A 27,903-nucleotide genomic window follows, 5' to 3' on the forward strand; every position below is an offset into this window, starting at 1 on the left:
CCCAAAACAAACAGTCTCCACCCAGTCCCACAGAAAGATTAGAAAATAGAAATCCTTGTTCAAAATTCAAATCCCACATCTCCTCAGAAGTCACTCAGAACCTTTATTAACTTGTTGGTGAGAGAGAGAGAGAGAGAGAGAGAGATCTCAATGGGTGGAGAGGATGTTGCGAAATTAAGCGCAGCGAAGAGGTCGTACCAGGGCGCCAAGGCGGAGGGCAATCGGCAGGAGGAGGCCAGGTGGGCGAACGTGATTGCAGATATCCTCAAGCGCAGAGGCGAGTACGTCGCCGCCCTCAAGTGGCTCCGCATCGACTACCACGTTTCCATCAAGTACTTGCCTGAGAAGCACTTGCTGCCCACGTGTCAGTCCCTCGGCGAACTCTATCTTCGCCTCCAGGACTTCAATCACGCCCTCATTTATCAGGTCTATATTGCCTCTCTCTTCTCTTCTTTTTTGTGTGTGTGTGTGTGTGTGTATATGTTTCAGAAAATCTGTGAATCATTACCTTAGCTGAGTGGATTCAATTCCCGCCTATGCCAAAAATCAATTCTTGTCTTGGCCTGATAATTTAATAAAGAGTAATCATTGTGGACCAGATGCAATAGGTTGAAATTTTGTTTCGTATCTATAAAAAAAAATATCAATCATTAGCTGAGCTGATACAATTTTACAGTTATTAATTAAAATTTGAGAAATATTTTTATGTTTATATAATGTTTTTGGCTTTAGAAAAAACATTTAGAGCTTGCCAAGGATGCCAATGATCTTGTTGAGCAGCAACGGGCCAGCACCCAACTCGGTCGTACTTATCATGAAATGTTTTTGAGATCCAGTGTTGACCATTTGTCTGTTCGGAATGCTAAAAAGTATTACAACTCTGCCATGAAGCTTGCGGAGACTCTTAGGAGGAATCCGCCTGTTAAGGATAGCAAATTCCTCAAGGAATATGTTGATGCACATAATAATATAGGTTTGCTTGAACTTGACCTTGAAAACTTTGAAGAGGCCTTGAAAATATTAAGTATAGGATTAAAGATTTGTGATGAGGAAGAGGTGGATGAAAATGATGATGGGCGCACCAGGCTCTACCACAACCTTGGAAAAGCTTACTTGGAGCTCAGGATGTGGGATAAAGCTCGGGAGCACATTGAGAAGGACATAATGATCTGTAAGAAAATTGGGCATTGCGAAGGGGAGGCAAAAGGGTACATCAACCTTGCTGAATTGCATTATAAGGTTCAAAGGTATGAGGAAGCACTTCGTTGCTACCAGAGAGGACTTGATCTGGCAAATTCCATGGAAGATGAGGATGCTTTGGTTAGGCAAATTGATGAAAATATTGAAATTGTTAAAGAAGCTATTAAAGTAATGGATGAAATGAAGAAAGAAGAGCAGAATCTTAAGAAGTTGACAAGAGACATGGTCGTTGCAAGAGGAACTCCACGTGAGAGGAAGTGCTTGTTGAATCAGTATGCATCTCTTGATTGCCTCATAGAAAAATCAAGAACGATATTTGATTGGTTGAAGGTACATGCTCTGCTCCATACACATTTTCTGTCTTTCTGCTCTTCTCAACAGTTAGATGAGTCTTCAGCGATAAATGTAGTATTTAAATTTGTTGGATAGTGTCACATTTATTTTCTTATTTGAATTGGGGTTGTAAATTACATGCTTAGCTAGATATAATCTTCCACAAACATTATCTTCGATAACTTTATTGTCTCCTCTTAACTAATTGGGTTTGTATGTATGTCAAGACTGATGCAAACATTAAGTAGTAGGAAAAACAAGATTCGATTACCAAATGATTTAAAAATTGTGGTTTAGTTTCAATGTGGGGTTTCTTGTTACCTTTCATAGGCTACTTTAGTTGTTATTGAGTCTTAATATTAACTTTCTTTTGGTTAGAAACTTGTTGGGTCAGTTAACATAAAGTATACTAAAATATGGGTAGTTTGGTAATTTTCAGATTTTTATAGATTGTGCTATAATGGGCTGTTTAGAGGGCCATTGGTCTTATTTTATGTTTTGAGCCATTTTTCCATTTTTTTTAGAAGTCCTAGTCTTTCTAGGAAAAAGGTTATTTAGGGCTAGGACGGGTTTGGCTTACCTCTAGTGCACCAGTGCCAAATGGGCATGACACATGTCTTAAAATGGCCATGTGTCAGCTTGGTGTCCTGTTTAGTGCACATGAGCATTGGATGGAAGCCTCACCCATTTAGGAGTCCTAGTCCTTCTAGGAGTAGTAGTGGCAATAGAGCCTCTATGTATTCAATAGAGATAGAAATAGAGAGATTGATGTACTCTTGCCACTCTGTTTGAGTGGCAGCAGGTGTATTGCTCTGATGTCAATTCAGGTTTAGACTTTCTTACCTTTTTGGACAGCTTCTTTCCTGAATCTTGGGGCTGTTTTGTTTTGTTCTTTTTCTTTCATATACTCTTGCTTTTCTTCTCCTTTGGAGTGTCCTTAGTATACTCCCTGTGTACTTTGGCCTTGGCTTTTTTTCTTCTTTTTGAATTTAATAAAGTTTCTTTTCTTTCTGATTAAAAAAAAAAAAGGAAAAGAAACTGAGGTGTGATTGTCTAGGGTTTATCTTGCTTTCTTTCTCATTCTATTTACTGTTTTAGCACTAAGCATCCTTCAAACTCATTCAAGATCTGATCTTTTTATTACCTAAGCCTATCTAAACCCATAACATCAATCCCTATTCAAGATCTCATCAAGGACTGCAATTTAGTGCTGAAGTCCTAAAGATCCTACATGACATTTTGCAGTCTTGCGATTTTGTTTTTGAAAGATTCAACGGTCCATTATTTTTAATTGGAATGTGTTGGCTAAGATAATGAAACGAATACTGCTTTGAAACTTGACCAGGTTAGATGGGAATCTTGGTCTTTGTTTGGGTGTGGGAGTGTTGAATGCAGTTGGTGTAATATGAACGTAAATGAAAAAAGTACATATCCCTTTCCCCCCACCAACCCTGCGCATGGTTTCTTTTTTCTTAAATCTTTGAGGCATATTGCAAATAAACTGGATTTACATGGCAAGGGAGTATTGCCTTCATATTTATGCTACACATAAACAGTGCTTGATACATCTAACAGGCAGTTGGAAGTTATGAATATTACCAAAGATTACGTTATAGATTCTTGTACAATTTAATGCGGCTTTATTTCTTATTCAAATTTTATGTTTAGCTTCGTGAATGTGCGAAAAGGAAGAAGAGAGTTGCAAGTGAACTATGTGACAAGGAAAAGCTGAGTGATTCGTTTCTGGATATTGGAGAATCATACCAGAAGCTCAGAAAATTTGACAGAGCCATTAAATGGTACAAGAAGAGTTGGGAAATATACAAGTCAATTGGCAACTTGGAGGTAAGTTGGTGTTTTGTTCTATCATCTTCTAACATATGATACACATTAATTATTGTTTTTCTTAGATAAGGAGTAGCATGGAACTTTACTTGAAATCATTCTTATGATATATTTGTACGTGACCTTAGTAATAAAGTTGTACGTTTAATTTTAGTTGCTTAAATTTCAGTAATAGTGATTGTTGTGTAGGATAATTATAGGCATCACAGTTAAAAGTATATGGGGGCAGTTCTGTCCATGGGTGTGCTGTGTATTTGTTGATTAGTGAATTTTCACTCTTGAGTTAATATTGATTTCAGGGGCAAGCATTAGCAAAAATAAACATTGGTTATATTTTGGACAGTGATGGTAATTGTACAGGAGCACTAGATGCATTTGAAGAGAGCTACAGGTAACTATCTATCTATCTATCTATCTATATATATATATATATATATATCTGTGTGTGTGTGTGTGTGTGTGTGTGTAATAGGAAAGTTGTATTAATTAATTCCTAATCAGCATGAGTAGTCAGAAGAGGAGCTTCTTTCATGCTGGGCAAGCAAGCCTAAATGGTTCTGACACATCTGGAACTATTTTGATCTTGTTTGCATTACCAAAATGAAACCTATTCAATATTGTAGAGACCCAAAAGGGGGTCTTGCAATCCATGGAATCCCACATCTCCTAGGGAAGCATATAGGGGTGTGTTTATAAGGAGTGATCTCCTTTTAATGTGTAGAGACCTTTTCCCCACTGCTGTGTGCTTTGGGGGAGAACAAAACCGTGAGGGAGTATGGGCTCCAAAGTGGACAATATCTACATAGTTGGGGTGGAGTCTTCACAAATGGTAACAGAGCCACTCCCTAGCCAGAAGTGTGAGCCCCACACGAGAGGACGCGTGTACCTGTAAGGGGTGGATTGTAGAGACCCAAAAGGGGGTCTTGCAATCCATGGAATCCCACATTGCCTAGGGAAGCACATAAGGAGTGACCTCCCTTTGATGTGTAAAGGCCTTTTCCCCCACTGTTGTGTACTTTGGGGGGAGAACAAAACTGTGAGGGAGTATGAGCCCCAAAGCAGACAATATGTACACAGTTGGGGCGGGGTTGTTACAATATGATATGCATGTCTTCAGGCAGTGGGCAATGCTGTTTTATTGTTATAATATGAAAGACTAATTGCTACAACAAACAAATTACAAGTGTATAGTAGTTAATATACTGTGGCAGTGAGTGTATGTTAACAAAGATCAGTAAATAATCATAAAATAGCAATCTGTGAAAATATAAGTTATTTATATTTCCATACTCAAACCCAATCAATTCAATTATTGATCAATGCTTATTTAATTATTATTATTATTATCATCATCATCATCATTATTATTATTATTATTATTATTTGAGATCTCTCTCAAATGGGTGGGCTTTGAATGTCATTTTGAAAAATAAGCATGGGTATTTGTGTCAATTCATTATTTTTAAAAGCTGTAATAGTGCTCTAAAGAACTGTAACACTAAAGCTTGGAATTTCAGTTAAGCTTAAAGCTATTTTTTAACTTTAAGGGGGTTCATATTGCTTCCAATGTGGTGATCCATGAATGGACCAAACATATCAAGCCGTTGATGCGTTCACAAAACCATTGTGCTAGACTTGTTACGTAACTTATTATTAATGAATGTGTATTAGGGTTAAAGTACCTTTTATCCCTCAATAAAATTATTCAATTACTCTGCATAGATATAAATGGCATCAAATATATAAATTTGATCCCATTGCAAGGTAAACTTTTTCTTGCATATATGAATAATTTGGTGAAACCACACTATTAAATATATGATTAATCACTACACTAATTGAGCCTCATGATTCAACCTGCTTTTGGCTGTATATAAAGGATTAAGAATAGATGTCATCATGATCATCATCTTATGTTTAAGTGATTCTTATCATTATGATTGTGCTTTATATTCATCCAAAGATACATAATTAGAAAAAAAAAAATGATCTAGCGGCAATAGCAGTAATTAATCCTTAAATATGCACAAATGCACCATTGTTAACTTAAGAGGTCAATATTGCTTTGTGCTCATCTAGTTTATCATGTATTGCAGGATTGCCATTGAAGCTAACCTTCCTTCTGTACAGCTTTTGGCACTAGAGAATATGCACTATAGCCACATGATAAGATTTGATAATGTTGAAGAGGCCAGGTAATTTGGATCATGCAATCCTCTTTAACCATATAGACTAGCCCTTAATTTTCTATGATGCTGGAGGTGAAGCTTTGCAAGTTTTGCAGAATATAGGCCAAAACATTGATTTAAACTATAGTAAACTTAACTTGAAGGGACAATTTTTGGTGGTTCCATAAGCAAAATTAAGTTTTATGACCCTCCTTGGCCTTTTCTGTAAGTTTATTTATTTATCAAAAGAAACTATTAAGTTCGGTGAATTTTTTAATGGACTTTATACCACTTGTATAATGACTGGGGTGGTTGGTGTACAAAATCTGTGTCTGGGGCTTATGGTGTTTGTTTGTGGAAGTCCATTAGAAGGGGTTGGCTGAATTTTTCCAAGTTTCTTCGGTATGATGTGGGTGATGGTACTCGTGTGAAGTTTTGGGTTGATGTGTGGTGTGGGGATAGTCCTCTTAAGGAGACGTTTCCAGATTTATACAATATTAGTAGGACAAGGGATGCTTCAGTCTCTGAGGTTATGTGCTATGCAAATGGGAGTTTTTTTGGAACCTACAATTTCGCCGTTTTGTGAATGATCAAGAGTCACACTCTTTGGATTCGTGTATGGCTTTAATCTATTCCACAAAGGTGCGGGGTGTAGGTTCTGACAAGCTTTGTTGGAAGCTAGCCAGCAGCCGTGGTTTTGTGGTGAGTGGGTATTATCACTCCTTTTCCCCTCCCTCCACTGCCACTCCCTTCCCTTGGAAAATGATATGGCAATCGAAGGTTCCCCCCCGGGTTGCTTTTTTTTCTTGGACTGCTGCTCTAAGCAAGATTCTTACTATTGATAATCTTCGGAAAAGACACTTTGTTGTCCTTGAGTGGTGTTATATGTGTAAAAGGTGTGGGGAATCTGTTGATCATCTCCTCCTTCACTGTCCTATAGCTTTTGAGATGTGGAGTATGGTCTTTTGCTTGTTTGGTATTTGTTGGGTGATGCCGCAAAGGGTAGTGGATCTATTGGATTGTTGGGCTTGCAATTTCAGGCATCATCACAATATAGTGATTTGGAGGATGGTGCCGCACTGTTTGATGTGGTGTATCTGGCGGGAACGGAATTCTAGAAGTTTTGAGGATCGCGATCGGTCCATTCTTGAGATTAAGTCTTTTTTCTTTTTTACTCTTCTGGAATGGTGTTTAGTTTTACCTTCTTTTTCTTGTCTTTCCCTTCCTATTTTGCTTGATCATTGTAATTTGGTTTCTTGATGTTTTTGCCTCTTTAGTACATTTCCTATGTACAGGGCTGTGTTCTTCTCTAATATATTTTTATCGTTACTTATCAAAAAAAAAAATATTGTCTAAAGAAAGATGCTCCAGTGTAGGAGATTGCAGCTTTTAATTGACAAATTGAAGAAGTCAAAAGATAAAGAGCTTGAAACACATAATGTAGCAGAGGATTGCTGCTCTGAAACTTGCTCAGAAGGGAACTATCATTTGTCAGAAAGTAGGTCTGATGCATGCTGCTCCCCAGAGATGAGTAAATTGAATTCTAGCAGATCAAATTCTGTAGCCAGTGTAGAAGAGTTGAATGATGATGTACCTCTGATTTCTCTGCTTCGGTCCTCAAAAAATTCGCCTAAAATGAAAGCAGCTCAGTCAGAAAAGCACAATATTTCTACTCAGCCAGCTAAAGTTCTACCAAAAATTTTGTCTATATCAGCCAGCAATCAACAGACAGGTGTTGGTCGTAAACGTGCTCGTGTCATCCTTTCTGATGATGAAAGTGAAGTGCCATATGAGGTGGAGCGCTCAAAAGGAAGGCCTGATAAGTGTCCAGTAGAGGCTGTTACTACATCTGATGAATGTAGGTTTAAACTAAGAGTCTTAGTGACACAACACTTTTACAACATTCCCAAATCTGCGTACTACCTCATATGTGGTTCATTTAAAAAAAAAAAAATTGCAGATTGTGGAGGGCTCACATGTGAGAGGGTAGGCTAATTTAGGAATGTTGTGGATTTTGTTGCGTCCCTAGCTTTATTGTTAAACTAATTTGTGCTTTGGACGTTTTACTGTACAAGCAGAATACTGAGCTGTATTTCTTACCTGATTGCAGTGAAGAGTAAAAGTAATTCAGCAAGTCATGAGTGCAAATTTCAGGTAAACAAGTCTCTTGCAATCCTTGATCAAAATTACTACCTCGTTCAAGTTGTTCTGTTGGTGTCTGGTGCTTAATCCTTTAGTTTGGCAGGAGGTCTCAGCAACTGCCTCCAAATGTGCCACCAGGTCCTGCAATCTCGTTAATATTGATGAAGGCGCTGGTTCATACAAATCGAAGAGTCCTAATGTAGCCACCCCAAATGGCAAACTGTTCAGATCTTCAAGTAGTGCTGAAGTTTTGATTGCATCTGATTTTGCTGCGTCTGGGTTTAAATGTGATATTGATCTCTTTGGAAACCTATTGCCTAAACATGATGCTTCCAATCTCAAGTTGCATACTTCTTGTGACGAACATGATGTGAGTGTTGCTTAAATTATGCGTACAAATGTATCTGAATAGTAATATGTGATTGCAATTTGTTGTATTTTGCTACCCAAAGGGTAGCGCAATCGGCTAGAGACCGCACCTCATGAATCGAAGGTCACTAGTTCGAATCTCCCATCCTCTCATCTTGGGGGCCAAAACTCATATAGAAAAATTTCATATTTTGCTAAACGGTCTTTCATATTGTTTGCACAGCATATTATTTGCAAGATTGACAAGGACTTGATACATTTAGAATCAAGCTTATGCATGGATGGTGATAATTTGAGCACTGAGGCCATGAAGGTTGAACTTGCATGCCTATACTACTTACAACTTCCCAGTGAAAAGAGATCAGAGGGTAGGCACTCTATTGAATATTACATGCTAGTATTTGCAAGTTATCAAATTTTTTGCATATAAGGTGATTTTTTACTTACAAACCTGTCTGATTGAAATTAACAATGAAGTTAGTTGCAATTCAGTTATTTGTGAACATAAGAAAATGTGGCAGAAAAATTTCAGTTGTAGTTAAGATGACTGATGCATTTAACTGGATCCCTCAACATCTTGAGTGGTCCCCAATATGAGAAGGAGATTTCAGATACTAGTATTTTACTATTTGAGATACGGTTGGCAGTGTATTAGAAATGGAGGGACATAGAGAGTTGCTATAGTAAATTGGAGAGATATATTGGCACATATAGTGTTGCTGTAGTAACTTGGAGAAGCAAAAATGCTCTTTCTAATGGCATCTGTGCTCAAATCATGCCTACTTTATTGTTGGGTCGACTGCAGTTTGAAGTTTGAACTATCTTGGCTTTAGTGGTAAACCATAAATACTTCACTTGACAATCACAAAGCTTGGCTTCCACACAAAAAGCCTTGGCTACCTACTCTGTAAACGTTTGTATCTAAATGAGACATGCAAGTTTTTTGTTTCCCTACTGTCATACTTTTCTCTCTTGTGATGCAAATCAGTAGAAAAATTGAAAATGTGGTGGGTGCAGCCAGCAACTCACTATTGTACTTGTTCCATTGTTATTTTATGTTGGTTATGATTTTATTAATATGGTGGATTATTTTATTTCTCATTAGGTCTTTTGCCCATAATTCAGCAAATGAAATGTGGTGGAAGAGTTTTAGAATCCTTGGAAAAAATTGATACTCTTAGGGATCATTTGGGAAAAGTCTTGCTTGAAGCATTCATTGATGGTACGTGTTATAATTGCTTTATTACATTTATTGATGTTGTGATTCTTTCATTTTCATTATTTATTGTGATTATGCTTGATGATTTCAAATTTTTATCATTGATTTGAAGGAAAATGGGTAGTTGTTTGAAATGTTTTTCAGTATTAGGTGTTACATACTAAATGTTAGTGCAATGGTGAAGTCTTGAGCTGTTGAGCATCAGTCTATTTAATTTTTGAGAATGGATACCTCTTGCCAAAATGCTGCATGTTAGAACCACTTCGATGTAGGATTTACTTGTGTAGGTTTAGGAGCATTTGTGAATTTTATGGTTTAGTCTTTAGAACCTTTTAAAAGAGGTGTTAGGGTTCAAGAATAATCAAATCTGCCACAATCAGTGAACAGTGCACATGCACAATATTTGGATAATGACATAATATGTGAGAGAGAGAGAGAGAGAGAGAGAGAGAGAGAGAGAGAATAGGGCTAACTTGCCTCAATATTTGATTCATTAACTGTCTTGTTTGAGTACAATAACACACTTATAACTTAACCTTCCTAATAGATTTAGAAATCCTATTTCGACTAGTAAGCCAAACCTTAATTGAATCGAACCAGAAGGACCTGATTATTATTAATCAGGTCCTTATGGGTGGACATATTCTTGGACTTTGCTGTAATTTTAAGCTTCCAAAGAGGATTTTTTTTTTTCCTTTAACGACGCTATGGTTGTGCCATCACATATCTATGTAATGCGGTGAGAACCTCGATATAGTATAGAGGAAGGGTTTGAGAAGAAATCTCCATCAATAAATCAAGATTCCAACTAGCAGAAGAAAATAGGATTGAAGTTGGAACACCAAAAGATTGATCTCTAGGCTCAGAGCTCAAGAGATACTCAAATCGAAAATTTCATAGATTAGATTAAAAAAAATATAGCCTACATTGGCCAAAATAGGCTATATATAGGGGTATCTAGTAACCCTAGAATTTTACCGTTCATCTTACATATTCCAATTAAATCCTAACCAACCAACTACATTAAACGTCACATGCTAGTCTCATGAACTTTTAAAATACTCAATACATAAGACAGTGCACTAATGGACCTTTTAAATTCTTTTATATCAATTTTCCATGATCTATTGGAGTCTTGGATACTGTTGTTCAATTTTTTCTATGTCATGGTAAGTACATCTAGAAATAGTTCCTTGGCCTTAATATGCCAATAGGAACTTGTTCATAACAAACTTGAGATTTTTCCTTCAATTCGTAGAATAAATTATCATCATTTGGTATCATACAACTTTGTTCTAAAAATTGGTTCAACCTTGTCCTTACATCTCTTGGATCTTGGCGACCTAAGCCTCACTCTATAAATTCTTCCTAAACACAATGAAATAAGATTAAAAATTTATGCCAATAGAAGAATTATTAAAAATCACATTGTTCCAAGTGGAAATATCCCTCTTCTCTAAAAAATTTCTCTTTAGAATTTTCATCAAACATTAGTGGGTTATTCAAATCAATATGTGTATGCAAACATTCTAGATCCAAAGAACACTCTTAGGACTTGCATGGTGGTGTGCATAACCCTCTTGAATAGTTCCTTTGATACGTGTTGAAGTACACGCCTCTAATTTGATGTACACATAGTATATATTTCCTGTGTGTTTGGAAACCATGTTTTATTCCTATTAATAAATATATTTTTTTGATAGGTAATGAAAAAATTTTTATTAAGAAAAAATAAGCCAAGTTGAGTACATTGGGATGTACTGTGGGGGCAAAAATCAAGAACCAAAACTACAAAAAACAGGTAAAGTGGGAAGGGAAAAGCAAGAAAAATGCAGTAAAGCCACACTCCAAACAAGGAGAGTATGCAAGAAAAAAGACTTAATATCTAATAAAGAGTGCTCACATCCTTCAAAGCATCTAGCATTTCTTTCTCTCCAAATACACCACATCAAGCAATGCGGCACAAGTCTCCAAAAAAACAATATTGTGATGTCGCCCGAATTTACCTTGCCAAGACTCAAACAACTCAACTACCTTAAGAGGCATAACCCAATGGAGTCCAAACAAACAAAACACCAAAGGTAACCTTTGATTGCCACACCAACCTCCCAGGGAAGGAGAGAGTAGGAGGGTAGAAAAAAAGATAGAAACTTCTAACCTCAAAACCTTGACTCCATGCTGGCCTCCAATAAACCTTATCAGGGCCAACTTCCTACACTTTCAAAGAGTAAACAATGGCCATAAACCAATCAAAAGAGTCTTCTTCCCAATCCTATGGTGCATGACGAAATTGAAAATTCCAATGAATCCTCCCATCAATCCAACACATAACCTCTGCCACCGAAGAGTTCATTGCCCTACAAGGCAAAAAGGACCTAGAAAAGCTTCTTTAAGGGCACAATCCCCACACCACACATGCTTCCAAACTTCACTCTAGGACCATCGCCTACATCATACTGTAAGAGTTTAGAGGAGTTCAACTAGCTACTTCTAATAAACCTCTAGAGGCTAACACCATACGCACTTGTCACATTTTTTGTGCACCAACCACCCCAATCATTCCCATATTTCATCTCTATAACCCTCTTCCATAATGCATCTGTCTCTAACCCATACCTCCACAACCACTTGCCTAACCCAACAGCTCTACCAACACATCCAAATTACTTACCTCACCAACTAGTACCAACTCTGATTTCCCTAAATTAATTCTCAGCCCTAAAACCTCCTCAAATCTATTCAGAATCCCCCTCAAAGTAACCAATTGATAAGGATTAGTATAAAAAAAAAGGGTGTCATCTGCAAATAATAGATGGGACACCATCATCGATGTAGTAGGAGTAGAACCTACAGAGAAGCCCAAAACTGTCCAGCAGCTATAGCCACATCCAACATATGGCTCAAAGCATCCATAACAACATCAAAGAGCAACGGAGATGGAGGATCCTTTGCGTAATCCCCCTAGAGCTTCCAAAAAAATCCGGAGGACTCCTATTAATCAAAATGGAAAATTTAACAATTGAGATGCAACATATAATCCATTTTCTCCACTTGTCTGAAAACCCACAACGTTGGTACATATACATTAGAAAAACCCAATTCACATGATTATATGCTTCCTCCACATCTAACTTAAACAATACCCCTAGAATCCCTGTCTTCAATCTACTATCAATACATTTAGAAGCAATTAACATGGAATCCAAAATTTGTCTACCTTTTATAAATGCATTTTGAGAACCTGAAGTAAGCCCATGTGCCACCCTTCGGAACCGATTAGCCAACACCTTCAAAATAATCTTGTACATCCCACCAACTAAACTGATTGGCTTGAAATCCTTGATCTCCATAGCATCTGCCTTTGTAGGAATAAGGGCAAGAAAAGCAATATTAAGACTCTTCTTAGATACAGCTTGAGTATGAAAGTTCTGAAAAACTTCCATAATCTCTACTTTCAACACACTCCAACGAAACTGGAAAGAAGCCATGGAAATCCCATCTGGGCCAAGAGCCTTATTGCCATCAAAACCATGGATCACCCCATACACCTCATCCTCATTAAACGGCCTATCTAACCAAATAGCATCCTCAGAAATTCTAGAGAATTCCACGTCATCAAGTACAGGTCTATTAACCACATCTTCAGACTAAAGCTGCCTATAGAAGCGAGAAATATACTCTGCTATGACCTCCGGGTCCGAAGAAAGCTCTCCATCCACCATAAGCCTATCTATGGAGTTAAATCTTCTGTGGGAATTGGCTATATGATGGAAGAATTTTGAATTCCTATCTCCTTCTCTAACACAAAGTACTCTAGATTTTTGCCTCCAACATATTTCTTCCAAAAGAGAAGCTTTTTCAAGCTCCCCTCGGATTCTTTCCAAATCTTGCTTCTCCTCCTCCGTTAGACCACAACTCTCCTCAATAGTTTCAAACTGATTAAGATCCTTCCACAACTGTTTTCCTTGTTCTTCTACATTTCCAAACACCTCAACATTCCATTTTTTCATATAATTTTTCAACAACTTCAATTTGTTTGCCAACACAAAACTTGGAGCACATTGAAAATGATGAGAATCCAACTAGGAATGCACCCTATCCACAAAGCCTTCATCCTTAAGCCGCCGCATGTTCTCAAATCTAAATGGCCCCCTACCTCTATGCTAGAAGGATCCACCCTCTAGGACAATCAGAAAGTGATCCGATAAAAGCTTAGACATTCTTCTTCGGCACACAGTAGGAAACTTAGCCTCCCAATCTACAGAGAACAAAAATCTATCCAACCATGCCTTCGACTCAACTTCCCTAGAATTAAACCAAGTAAAAATTCCTTCTTCCAGTGGGATATCAATTAGACCTTGCTTAGGAATAAAATTAGAAAACTCACGCATAGCAGTTGTAAAAACAGTAGAACCAACATGTTTGGAAGGAAATCTTACCACATTAAAGTCACCTCCCACACACCAAAGAACATTCCACTAACTGCTTAATCCAAACAATTCCTCCCATAACGGCCTTCTCTCACTGAGTTCGGACCATACACTCCAGTAAATGCCCAAACAAATTGGTTAACCATCCTTTAAATTTACAAGACACCGAAAAGCTTCCCACTGCTTTCTCCACTTTATCTACAACCCGCGTGTCTCTCATTAGCAACACATTTCCAGAAGCTCCACAAGAACCTAAATATGACCAACCAACATGTTGGCCACCCCACAAACTGCGAATCATAGCTCTGGTTTTCAACTCCAATTTAGTTTCTTGAAGACGAACAATATCAATCGTCCAATTTCTAATCAAGTTTCTAACCTGAAGCCTTTTATCCCGCTCATTCAACCCCCTAACATTCCAAGAAATAATCTTCAAATTCATTGATGCACCACAACAGCCCTCTCACTACTGACACTCCTTAACTTAGTTGACGCAAATTTAACATTCAAAGAGGTCATTAAATTCTTTAGTTCCCGCTGGCCCTTCTGCCCTGATGAAACCAGCTTTTTCTGAGTACCTATGTCTTGTTGCTGCTGATTATTTTTTTTTTTGGGGCCTCTGAAGCTAATAATAGACCCGTCATTTGCTCCTTAAAACCTTCTAAAGAAGTCCCCACAGATTTCCTAAATGCCTTAATCCTATTAGTTACCCGCAGTTATAATTGATTGCTATCAACATTCTCCTTCCGCTCAAGCTCCATCCTAGAATTACACTCAATTTCCAATGGAATTTCTGTGGCCAAAGGTACCACAATAAGGGCTCCCCACCTCTCTCCCAAGTCATCAACCTTTCATCAAATTCCTATAGCTCATCCTTCGACCCATTAACAACAGACAAAGAATCAACCACCTTATCACGCTCCTCAGTCCAGCTAACAATTTTCCTATCTGTGACAAAAGCATTATCACTTGTACCAGCTTCTCCCTCCATGACTGAGCAATCTGACTCGCTGTTTGGAGACCGATAAAATGACAGTGGAATCACTATCTGCCTACCATCTCTCAGTTGTAACATCCAGTCTTTAGAATTACCCCATGATTTATCCAAATCTCCAACCAATTCCCTAATAGTGGGACAACGAGTCAGATTGGTGAAAGGTGCTCACCTCTAAATCACCATCATCAAAGTAGACATCATAGATTGGTGAAGAATACCTATGGTACAAACTCTTTCAAACTATAATAAATTAAGAGATTGTCCTTCAATTGTCTTTCCTTGGAAAGCTATATGGAGAGTAAAGGCCCCTAGGCGAGTTTCTTTCTTTGTTTGGTGTGTAGCTTGGAATAAGATCCTAACGGGTGATAACTTGAGATCGAGGAGATTGGATTTTGTGGATTGGTGCATTATGTGCCGTCACTGTGGAGAGATGGTAGACCACTTACTTCTTCATTATGAGATGGCTTTAGAACTTTTGGCTTGTCTTGGGATATACCTAGATCAATACCAGATTTGCTTTTTGGCTGGTGGAATTGGTTGGGGAAGCACTCGTCTCAGATTTGGAATTTAGTTCCATTGGGCATCCTATGGTGTGTTTGGAAGAAGCGGAATCGGTGGACTTTTGAGGATTTGGATAGCACCGGTAATCAGTTGCTTGCTTCTTTTAGTGGGACTCTTTTTGATTGGTCTAGGGCTTGGGGACTCACGACTAGTGACTCTTTCCCTTCTTTTTTTAGCTCCCTTTCTCTTTTGTAGTTTTTCTGTTGTTTGGTTTTCTTTTTTATTTTTGTTCTGTTTTCTTCCTCTTGTTTTTTCTAGGTTTGCTCTATGTTTTTCATGCATAGAGTATCCTTTTGTGTATATATATCACTCTTACTTATCAAAAAAAAAAAAAAACTCTTTCAAAATTTTGATTCAATTCAATTGAACACACCAACCGATCCTCCGATCTGTCATGTTTCACACGTTCTATTTGTATCAAGAAAGTGGTTTTGTTCTTCTATATCTTCATACCACCTTTTGATATGTCCCAGGGTTTGTAGTCGGCTTCCAGAATCTCCATATGAGTTCTTGCTAGTTCCTGGTTGCTGAAGAACTTGTACAACTCGAAACAAATCTTCAATTATATGCCTCATTTTAGCCATCTCTATCTGTTGCCCTTGATTACTCTACCCCATGACATCAACCATGACTAACCATAACTTATAATTGCAACATTTTGATTCGAATATGAATTATGCGCTTAGATTATAATCTTTTGCTCTGATACTACTTGTTGCTTTGGGAAGAACTTAGATATGGTGTGGAAGAAGGGTTGAAGAAAAAATTTCAAGCAAAAACAAGATTACAACTATAAGAAGAAAATGAATCCTATTCATTGAACTTCTTTAAAAGTCATATGCTAGTCACATGACCTTTTTAAAATACTGAAGACATAATAATAAGTGAAACATAACATAGAGAAATCAAAGACAATGGGGTAATTTGCCTTTATTATTATTAATTCCACATTACTCCTCAAGCCACTTTGCTTAGCTGAGAAAGACATTGTGTACTAGTCTTATTTTCATCTTTGTGATTGACTGTTACATATGGGCAAACCATGTAATTATTCATGGTAGTTTGAAAAGGACAGAGTTGATCAATTTTGGAAGCTATTGGGAAGGCTACTTTGAATGTAGCTAAATACTCAAGCAGATGAGGATTATCTTGTCTTCTTTTTGTGTCTCCCCCTTGTTTGTTTTTGCTAGTTAGCTAATGGGAGTTCTTATAGTGGAATTATACCACATCAAAAGTGTTTACAGTGATAAAGACTAATCAAATCAGGTCCTTGCTCTATGGAATGAATGTGTTTGTGCAAATGTTTCGAGGGATGATGGTTTGGAATGGAATTCATGGAAAACATTATTATGGAGCTCAACTTTGGTTCTGAAATCTTGGTAGCATGTTAACTTATGTTGCATACATGACATGTTGGCTGCACAAATTTTGTTGTCAGTCTTTTAATTAGGAAAAAGGAATAGATAGGCTTATCTTGTGCATTGGATACTTCTGCATTATATTATTTTTTAAACTTACATTACATAAATGTACTTTTGTTAGTGAGATATCTGTTTAATTTTTTTGTTTTCTTTCCAGGCTGGGTTCAGAAGCCTCTGATAAAACTGTACATTGACAGCTGCAATGAATTATCCGAGGCACCTAACAAGAGGCTGATGAAGAAACTATACAATAATAGAATGGAGGTAGTTGCTGGTGAACGAGGGAAAAGCTTAATACTATTGTTACTTATGTTTTAATCATCGTTGCATGACAGTTCTTTGATTTTCTTGCTTGAGAGTTGGAATAAATTTGTTTATTCAGGATGTATGTTTTTGTTTACCAGGTTTCAGATGATGAAGTGATTGTGTCTGAATGTGAATTGCAAGATTTATCAATAACTCCATTGTTGAATGCACTGCATGCCCACAAAACATTTGCAGTGCTTGACTTTTCTCACAATTTGCTGGGTAATGATTTCCAGCTTCAAGCTCATCTATTCTCATTGTGTCTGAACAGCAGCATTTCTCTTCAATTCTCTTTACATTAATTCAAGCAACAAGTATTGTGATTCTTTAATTATTAATAGTCGTGCATTGGCTTGCTCATCCCCAGGAAATAGAACAATAGAGAAACTTCAACAAGTATTTGCATCAGGCCAAAATTACGGTGGCTTAACTTTGGATCTGCATTGCAATCGATTTGGTCCAACTGCTTTGTTTCAGGTTTGTAACTTTGTTTGCAACCATTTGCACTTCTGCATGTTGAAAACTTTAGGTAGTGATTTCTTTTAAATTATTCAGCTTCCTCATTCATTCTATAGTCAAATATTGATTTCTCTAAAAAATTGAACCTTTCTCTCCCCTTTGGTTTGCTGCTAGAGTGGGGTAGTAGGTATCAGGTTGAACCTATCTAACAAGGAGACAGCATGGGTATCCCTGGACTCAAGGGCTGGTATAGTGAAGATTGAACTTATAGCAGGACATAATACAACACCATGATGTTGTGCCCAACAGCCTTTGTAGCCTGGTACCTCTACCTTTTTACAAGAGGAAGTATTGGGTCCAATTCAACCAATGGAAGGGGAGGAGTTTTAGGATGCACCTAGTATTGTCTCTATCATACCTTATTTGAGGCAAAATTCTAAGGAATAGGTTTTTCAACTCTGGCATAGTGATACATATATTATTTGGAAGTTCCATGGAGAAGTTGAGATTTACTTAATTGAATTAGATTTTAATTCATTAGTAGCATGACTAAAGTGGGAAATACCGTAATTTTTAATTTGGTTTTTATTATAAGCTCATTACTTATTTATTTATCTTTCTAATCTTCAGATTTGTGAATGCCCTGTGCTATTTGCTCGACTTGAAGTGCTGAATATCTCTGGAAACCGTCTTACTGATGCTTGTGGATCTTATCTTTCCACTATTTTGGAAAACTGCAAGGGTAAAGTGCTATTCCCACAGACCAGTTAATTTTAATATTTATTTCAGTGTCATCTCCATTATCGTCAATAGCTTTTTCCTGCTTTTTATTTATTTATCTTAATATATCATGTGCATTTAATGTTGTTTCATACCAGCTTGTGGAGGTAAAGCTTTGTGGAATTCAAGGATATCTATTATCAACTGTTCATCTCTGTCAAATATACTTGATTATGGATTCTTGCTGTCAAGAGATAATCAGATCACTTGTGTTCTCTGTTTTGTAGGCCTTTGTAGCTTGAATATAGAGCACTGTTCAATCACATCTAGAACAATTCAAAAGGTTGCTGATGGACTGAGTGCTGGATCTGTACTTGAACAACTTTGTATAGGTATGCTTGACTTTCCAAGTAGGTCTTGAACAATGTATACTTTATCTGTATCTTACTAGGTTGTCCAACCCTCTTCTTTTTCAGGATATAATGACCCTATTTCAGGAAATGCCATAACCAATCTACTGGGCAAGCTTGCCACTTTGAAAAGGTTTTAACAATTTAAAATCTCAGGGTTTTTAAAATGGCCTATTGATGTGAACGTACAAAATTAAGCTCTCTTTTTATATAGGTTTTCAGAACTGAATCTGAATGGTTTAAAGCTAAGCAAGCCCGTTATTGATAGCCTTTGCCAGTTTGCCCGAACTGCATGTTTGTCAGGATTGATGCTCGAGGGCTCCAGTATTGGAACTGTGAGTTTGTGTCATTCTCTGTCTTCTTGTTATTATTGTAACCTTGCAGGTTGACTACAACTCTAGGCATTTATCTCCTGCTTATGACTACATTGATCTATCTGCAGGATGGGGCATTGCAATTAACTGAATCATTGTTCAATGGGTTTCAAGACTTTGTCAAGCTTGACTTTTCATATTGTGGACTGACATCTAAATACGCTCTTGGACTCAACAATGATATCATGTGTAGCATTGTTGAGCTGAACCTTGCAGGAAATCCTATTTTGCTAGAGGTTTGTTCTTCATCACTTCCAAGAGCTTTATTGCATAAAATTATACTTTTTATGCAGTCTCCTATAATTAGTTTCTTGATCTATCGCCAAATTTTGACATTTTAAAATACCCTTTCTTTACATTTCTATATATTATTACAAGTGAGGGTGGGCGAGGTGGAGAAAATTGTAAAAGTACTCTTGCCCCTACACATGCAAGAGTACTTTTGGATTGGAAGTGCCCAATGAAGTATTTGGGCTAGCTCCTGGGAGCTAAATCCAATGAAAAGTTGATCTGGAATCCTATCATTGAGAAAATGGAGAAGAGGTTGGTGGGGTGGAAGCACTTGTATCTCTTGAAGGGAGGTAGAATTAATTTAATCAAAAGTACTCTTTCTAATTTTGCCCACATACTACCTTTCTTTCTTTCCTATCCCTAGTGCGGTAGCTAGTTGCCTTGAACAAATTCAGGGGAATTTCCTTTCGAGTGGGATGGGAGATGAGTCTAAGCTACATCTAGTTAAATGGGACAAGATTCTGCCCCTTTTCAACTAGAAAGCACGGATGCGGCTGGGAGGGTGCCGCACTCGAGTTTGACATGGCCTGACGCGGTTGCCTGCATCGGTGCTGCGTCTGAGTTTTTTTTTTTTTTTTTTTCACGGATTCGCGCCGACTCGGCTTCGAATCGCGCCAAACCGGGCCGATTCGTGCTGAACCGGGCCGATTCGGCCAGAATCGGTACGTATTGGCCGTATTGGGTCGTATCGGTCAGTAGCCGAAACGGCTGAAACAGACCGAAACAGGCCGAAATCGGCCTTGAATCATGCCGGAACAGCCAAAATCGGTTTTGAATGAGGCCCAAACACCCTATACAGATATAGGGGGTGTTGGAATGGAGTTACATGTGTAAGGGAAATGGAGAAACAGTGGACCATTTATTGCTTCTCTGCCCATTCGCCTTGGAATTATGGTCTATGGTGTTTAGGCTGTTCAGTGTGTATTGGGTAATGCCTAAATCGATTTTTAACCTTCTTGCTGCTTGGCAAGGATGCTTTGGAAACCATAGAAATGGTATTATTTGGAAAGCCATTCCACATTGTGTTATGTGGTGTATTTGGAGGGAGAGGAACGCTCGAAGTTTTGAAGATCTTGAAAGAAACTTACTGGATTTTAAGATGTTCATTTTAAGAACTCTGTTGGATTGGATATCCTCTTTGGGCTTTTTTTCTTTATCTTCTATTTTTGATTTGATGGATTTGTGTAATTTGTGGCTCTGATTGTATTGTCCCCCTCGTATGCTTTGGGTGACTTCTTTTCTTTGGGTTTTAATAAAACTCCTTTTACTTATCAATATATATGTATACACACACACACACACACAACTGATTATGTTTTTGTATGATTTTTTGCAATTCAAGTTTAGTTTGTTGATTGAAATAGTTCTGATTTTTCTTTAAGCTCTTCCCACAAGAAACATTCCCTGTAATTATACTTCTTCCTCCTATGCATTTGTTTTGGTCCCATTGTAAATCACATTAAGTCTGTAACCCTGATATTCCCTAAGTTCAACAGAACTTTCTGGCTCTGCATAATAATGTCAAAACTTTTTTTTTTGATAAGTAACGACAAAATTTTATTAAAAAATGAAGAATAGCCAACCCGAGTACATTGGGAATGTACTATGGGGGCATAAATCAAAAACCAAGATTACAACGATCAAGTAAAACAGGAATGGAAGAACAAGAAAAATGACAAAAAACCACACTCCAATCTAGGAGAGTGTGTAAGAAAGAAGACTTAATCTCTAAAATAGAGCTTTCACAGCCCTCAAAGCATCTCGCATTCCTTTCGCGCCAAATACACCATAACACGCAATGAGGCACAATTCTCCACAGCTCTATATTTCTGTCTTCCAAACTTACCTTGCCACGACTCAAACAACTCAATAACCTTTTGAGGCATAACCCAATGAATTCCAAACAAGCAAAACACCAACGACCACAGCTCACAAGCAATGGGGCAATGAAGAAGTAGATGATCCACCGACTCCCCACAATTCTTACACATATAGCACCAATTAAGAACAATCACACGTCGTTTACGGAGATTATCTGTTGTTAAAATCTTACCTAAAGAAGCAGACCACGAAAAGAAAGCTACCCTTGGAGGAACTTTCGATTTCCAAATCAACTTCCAAGGGAAGGATAAGATGCTATGAGGGAAGAAAGAAAGATAGAATCCTCTAACCTCAAAACCTCTATTCCTTGCTGGCTTCCAACATAACCGATCCGGACCCAATCCTCTTACCGACGAAGAGTAAACCATATCCATGAAACAATCAAAGGATTCTTGTTCCCAATCTTGTGGAGGACGACGAAATTTAGCATCCCAATGAATCCTCCCACCAGACCAACACATAATCTCCGCTACTGAAGAATCCTTTGTTCTACAAATACAATAGAGCTCCAGAAAAGCCTCTTGGAGAGTACGATCTCTGCACCATACATGCTTCCAAAACTTCACTCTAGAACCATCCCCTACCTCATACCGAATTAGTTTAGAAAAACTCATCCAACCACTCTTAATATGTCTCCACAAACTAACGCCATAAGCACTGGTCACCTTTTTTGTGCACCAACCACCCCAATCATTCCCATATTTCACTTCTATAACCCTCCTCCAAAGAGCATCGGTCTTCAAGCCATACCTCCATAACCATTTCCCTAACAAGGCAGCATTAAAACTCCTCAAACTTCTAATACCCAACCCTCCAACCTGCATCGGTTTACAAACCTGAGCCCAACTGACCAAGTGTAATTTAGAGTCACCATTAATACCACTTCACAAAAAATCTCGTTGTATCTTCTCTATACGATTTTCCACCTTCCCAGGTATAGGCAGAAGGGAAAGGAAATATGTAGGTAAGGAGGAGAGGGTACTTTTAATAAGAGTTACCTTACCCCCCTTAGATAGATACAACCTCTTCCACCCTGCTAATCTCCTTTCCATCTTCTCCAAAATAGGGTTCCAAATTGACAACTCCTTAAACTTAGCTCCTAATGGTAGCCCCAAGTATCTCAAAGGAAGAGAGGATTGCCTACAACCCAACATCCCCACCAAAACATCCATATTGTAGACCACCCCTATAGGGACCAACTCAGATTTTCCCAAATTAATCCTTAAACCTGAGACCTCCTCAAATCTAGCCAGGATTGCTCTCAAACACGCTATATGCGTAGGATCAGCATCACAAAAAATAAGAGTGTCATCAGCAAACAAAAGATGAGACACCATCACCAAGTTACAATTGTATTACCTACGAAGAAGCCGAAACTGACCAGATGTAGCAGCCACTTCCAACATACGACTCAAACCCTCCATAACAATATCAAATAGCAACGGAGACAAGGGGTCCCCTTGCCGAATCCCCCTAGTACTACCAAAAAAATCAGAAGGACTACCATTGATCAGAACGGAGAATTTAACAGTAGAGATGCAACACATTATCCATTTCCTCCATTTCTCTGAAAACCCACATCGCTGAAGCATATACAGTAAGAAACCCCAACTCACATGGTCATATGCCTTCTCCACATCCAACTTACACAACACTCCTGGAACACCTGACTTCAATCTACTATCAATACATTCTGAAGCAATAAAAAAGGAGTCCAATATCTGTCTACCTTGCACAAATGCATTCTGAGAATTAGAGATAAGCCCATGTGCCACCCTTCTAAGCCGATTGGCCAACACTTTAGAAATAATCTTGTAAATCCCACCAACTAAGCTAATAGGCCGAAAATCCTTAATCTCCACAGCATCCACCTTTTTGGGAATAAGAACAAGGAAAGAAGCGTTAAGGCTCTTCTCAAACACAGCCTGAGTATGAAAATTATGGAACACTGCCATAATTTCAGCTTTCAAAATACACCAGTAAGACTGAAAGAACGCCATAGAAAAACCATCCGGGCTAGAAGCCTTATCACCCTTAAAATCACTAATCACCCCAAACACCTCTTCCTCATCAAATGGCCTATCTAGCCAAAGTGCATCCTCCTACGAGATACAAGAGAACTCCACATCATCTAATAAAGGTCTATGAGCCACAGTTTCAGCATATAGCTGCCTATAAAAATGAGAAATACCACGTGCTATAGCCTCCTGATCTGAAGACAATTCTCCATCCACCATGAGCCTATCAATGGAATTAACTCTTCTGTGAGAGTTAGCTATACGATGAAAGAATCTGGTATTCCTGTCTCCTTCTCTAATACAAAGGACTTTAGACTTCTGCCTCCAACATATTTCCTCCATCAAAGTTACTTTTTCTAATTCACCCCGAACTCTCTCCAACTCCAGCCTTTCCTCCACAACTAAAGCTCGACTATCCTCAATCATCTCTAAATCATTAAGCTTTTGCCACAATTTTCTCACCCGATCCTCAACATTTCCAAAATCATCCACATTCCATTTCTTCAAATCATTTTTCAACAGCTTCAGTTTAGTGGCCAACACAAAACTTGGAGCTCCTTGGACATTATAAGATTTCCACCAAGCGCGCACCCTCTCCACGAATCCCTCCTCTTTAAGCCACATATTCACGAGCATTAGACCAAGTGAAAGATCCCCCTTGAAGCGGAATATCCATGAGGCCTTACTCAGAAATAAAATAGGAAAATTCCCGCATAGCAGCAGTAAAAGAGGTTACACCAGAACGCTCAGAAGGAAACCTTACCACATTAAAGTCCCCCCCCACACACCATGGGACATTTCACCAACTGTTCAAACCACATAATTCTTCCCACAAGAACCTTCTTTCTCTCACAGAGTTAGGACCATAAATGCCAGAAAATGCCCAAACAAATTGATCTGTCACACATGTAAATCTACAAGAGACTGAAAATCGCCCCACAGCTTCCTCCTCTTTAGACACAACCCGTGTATCCCACATCAGTAACACCCCCCCAGAAGCTCCACAAGAGCCTAGATAAGACCAATCAACATGTTGACCCCTCCACAAACTATGAATCACAGCTCTAGTTATCAGCTCCATTTTAGTTTCTTGAAGGCAAATAACATCCGGCTTCCATCTCCTGACCAAATTACGAACCCAAAGCCTTTTATCCCGATCATTCAGCCCTCTAACATTCCAAGAAATAATCTTCAAATTCATTGATGAACCACCACAGCCCTCTCCTTACTGACATTCCTCTGTTTCGTGGAACCAACCTCGACATTCATAGATGTCAATAAATTCTTCAAATCCTGCTGACCTTTTTGCCTTGACCTGCCATGTTTCATTTGATCATTTACTGCCTTAAGCTTTTTATCATTTTTCCTGGCCTCTATAGCCAGCAACAAACCCGTAATCTGCTCCTCAAAACCTTCCAACGAAGTGCCCACTGATTTTCTAAAAGCCTTAATCCGATTTGTTACCCATTGTGATAAATTATCACCATCAATCGACTCCATACACCCAACCCCCGGCTCAGCACTACACTCCAGTTCCAAAGGAACTTCTGTGGCCAGAGGTACCACAACTAAAGGCTTGCCACTACACTCCCAATTCATCGACCTCTCATTAAAATCCCCCATCTCCTCCTCTGCCTCCTTTACAATAGACCAAGAATCAACTAACCCATCACAGTCCTCTGCCCAACTAACCATCTGACCGTCATTGATAAAAGAATCATTACACTCGTTACTGTCTCTATATCAGTGAATGAGCCCTCCGACACACTTTCTGGAGATCGATATATAGATAACGGAATCACTACTTGTCGACCATCCCGCAATTGGAGCATCCATTCTTTGGAATTACCCCAAGATTTGTCCAAATCACTGACCCATTCCCTAATAGTGAGAGAAGGATGAAGTACCACCTTACCATCAGAAGCCTCCTGCTCCGTCACCCTTACCTCCAGACCAAATAATTCATCATCCACGTCCTTCGTCGTTGTCGGAGATGACGTCCTCTCCACCATCACTTCTAACAGGTCCCCTGCAGACAACACCTCCGTCTCCGGCAGCTCCACCGAAGGACAATTCGTAACTACTGGTGCTGAAACCACCTCACCGTCAGCATTGACCACATCCGCTGTCAATATCGGCACGTCGGGGACCTAGGTAAGCCAGCTCAATCTCACCGGAATGCTCGACCCACTTCCGCCAGTAATTTCCGGTGTCGATGTGGAAGACAACGAGCCCATAGTGACCATCGGAGCCACCGTCAGCCCACTTTGTGGTAAAGAGTCCATCGCCGAACTCGCTGGGAGCACCTTAGCACTCGCACCCTTCGAGAATGAGCTCAGGCCAGAATCGCTTGACTCTAACTTACCATCCTCAACAAATGGGTCCGTAATTCCTGGGCTGGAATTGTTTTCCGACTGCTTGGAGCAAGCCCCTGCCTCAAAAACAAATGGGCTAGTCAATAATGGGCCTGAACAACTCTTAACTGCATGGGCTTTAGAAGGCCCATTGTCCATTCCTTTATTCACAACCTGGGCAGAAAGATCCTTACGTGCCACCCACTTTACAGCTTGCTTTTCACCCCAGTAACGTTGCCAAGACACCCGCCTCTTACCAAATTCATTTATTTCCACAATCAAACCTTTCCCTAACCAGCCAGCCCTCCTACTTTGACGCTCCTTACCAGAAACAACCTCATTCAAATTCAAATTATTCAATTTGAATTTATTATGTTCCAGGATTTTCTCCTTAGACCTAGCATCCCCATTACTACCATGGAGACTCCCCTCCACACCACCCACGGCAATCAGCATAGCATTATCAGCCGGAACTTCAACAGCCACCACCTGAATCCCAACTTCGTCTCTCGGAGGCTGCGTTGTGTTCTCCACCACATGAAACTTCCCTATCTCACTACTGGGGGGCTGGTGCAAATGCTTCCTTACTTGCACAGACGCTTTTACCGTTTCAGCAAAGGACCGAGAAGGATGAATCACTGAACCCGACTTAGCCTTGTACAGTAAAGCTTTTGAACCCAACGCATAATGAGAAGGTTCCAACATTCTCCGTAATTCAATTCCAAAAGCCCTCCAACCTTGTTGTGCCTTGCCTGCCGGAATAATGATCGATCTTCTCATCCCGCCAATTTTTAATTCTGTTACTAGTATAAATTGCCCAAACAGGTTAGAACCCCGTTGCACTGTGTAGGCGGTGTCTCCATCCCTTAGCGTGAAAAATTGTTTGGGGTTAACCCCAATCACCGTTTGTTCCAAGCTCTGCATTAACGAACGTGCTGCGTTCCTACCCATAAAAACTGAGTGCATGAAATACTTCCCTCGTTCAAAAATCTTAAGGGAGAAGAAGTTCCCCCCTTCCTCAACCACCAACTGAAACAACTTCGATTCAATAAAAAAACTGCGAAATCCACCCATATCGATCCAAACCAGAAAAGAAACATTCACCGGAAACAAAACTTCTTGACTAATTTGAGGTAGTCGGGCCTCTCCTAAATCCTATGGAAAATAATATCAATGTCAAAACTAGTTTGAAGATGATTAAGTTCATAGAATCAACGTACTTTTTATTTGTTTGAATTCAATGTTTTCAGTTTCTTTGGTAATTTGAGAAAATTTTGCATGAGGTCATCCATTATGTTATGCTTCTAAGTGATTTTTTTGGTCAATAATGATAATTTGTATCTAAGCTTTCTGTATTCTATGGCTGCCTGACCGCAAGCATGATTACAGGGTGCCAATGCATTATCGTCACTGCTTCTGAACCCTCAATGTTGCCTAAAAGTTTTGATTCTTAACAAGTGTCACCTTGGGCTTGCTGGGGTTCTTCAGATAGTTCAAGCACTAGCAGGTTAAAAACATAAGCCAACTTTGCTTTCAGTATTAGTCCTAGAAACTGTCTTTTCAAATGTTGATTTTGATGTTTCTGGCAGGAAATGACTCTCTTCAAGGGCTCCGTCTTGCTGATAATGTTGACCAGGGTAAACACTCTAGTCTACAACATGACATAATTGGACAGGGGTGCCCAGAAATCTTAAAGCAAGAACTCAACATGTCTGAATCTTCCCCAAATGTGTATGTAACCAAAGAAGTGGACAATGCCGAGCCTCTTCTATGTGCTATGAACAATGAATGCAAACAACTCGAAGTTGCTGATAGTGAAGATGCTTCAATTAGAGTAGAAGCAGCTGCATCTGCTGGAATTGATGACAGTTGTGCAAGTTCATGTCAAAGAAATATTTTGTCTCCCTACTGCCAGTTTATTCAACAGCTTTCAACTGCCATTCATATGGCAAAGAACTTATGCGTACTGGATCTTAGCAATAATGGCTTATCAACAAAAGCTGCAGAAACGTTGTACACTGCATGGTCGAGTTTAAGACCTAGTTCTGTGGAGAGGCACATTGAGGACCAGACAATCCATTTATTTGTGAAGGGAAATAAGTGTTGCAATTTGAAACCTTGCTGCAAGAAAAATTAGTTCCCCTTCCTCCTTGCCCTTGGAGCTTCTTCCGAAGGAATTCAGATTCACGGAAGCAGTTATCCATAAGTTATTGAGAATTGTGTACAGTGTCCTTAATACCATATGGTGCATTGTCAGATAATGTAGCTGGGGTTCACTTCTGTATAGTACCTACTACACATGTTTGATTTATAAATGATTTAATGTTTGGTTATTGTGGTTTCTTTATGTCGTGATACCATGGAATTGACAAAGAGGAATAGGCGCATGGCAGTAAAGTTCGAAT

General features: G+C 38.9%; 1 protein-coding gene across 1 annotated transcript; it reads left to right on the forward strand.

Annotated features, from left to right (window-relative positions):
• LOC142623272 (protein TONSOKU) lies at positions 1 to 27,828 on the forward strand. The gene is made up of 20 exons (XM_075796662.1): positions 1 to 426; positions 733 to 1,530; positions 3,202 to 3,378; positions 3,678 to 3,769; positions 5,475 to 5,573; positions 6,923 to 7,404; positions 7,657 to 7,700; positions 7,792 to 8,058; positions 8,281 to 8,425; positions 9,163 to 9,279; positions 16,843 to 16,949; positions 17,090 to 17,213; positions 17,359 to 17,468; positions 18,081 to 18,192; positions 18,458 to 18,562; positions 18,647 to 18,713; positions 18,795 to 18,915; positions 19,023 to 19,190; positions 26,888 to 27,005; positions 27,088 to 27,828. The coding sequence occupies exons 1-20, from the start codon at positions 151 to 153 to the stop codon at positions 27,633 to 27,635; spliced, it is 4,077 nt and encodes a 1,358-aa protein (XP_075652777.1). The 5' UTR covers positions 1 to 150; the 3' UTR covers positions 27,636 to 27,828.
• Positions 27,829 to 27,903: the final 75 nt, after the last annotated feature.

Source organism: Castanea sativa, chromosome 2 (genome assembly GCF_040712315.1).
Source record: "Castanea sativa cultivar Marrone di Chiusa Pesio chromosome 2, ASM4071231v1".
Lineage (NCBI taxonomy): Eukaryota > Viridiplantae > Streptophyta > Magnoliopsida > Fagales > Fagaceae > Castanea > Castanea sativa.

Bases quoted from the DNA above. Each gene is read 5' to 3' on its own strand.
- LOC142623272 (XM_075796662.1), top strand. From the start codon at position 151: ATGGGTGGAGAGGATGTTGCGAAATTAAGCGCAGCGAAGAGGTCGTAC. The intron at 16,950-17,089 runs GTAGTTGCTGGT...TTTGTTTACCAG, and splicing joins TATACAATAATAGAATGGAG to GTTTCAGATGATGAAGTGAT. The intron at 18,916-19,022 runs GTGAGTTTGTGT...ATCTATCTGCAG, and splicing joins AGGGCTCCAGTATTGGAACT to GATGGGGCATTGCAATTAAC.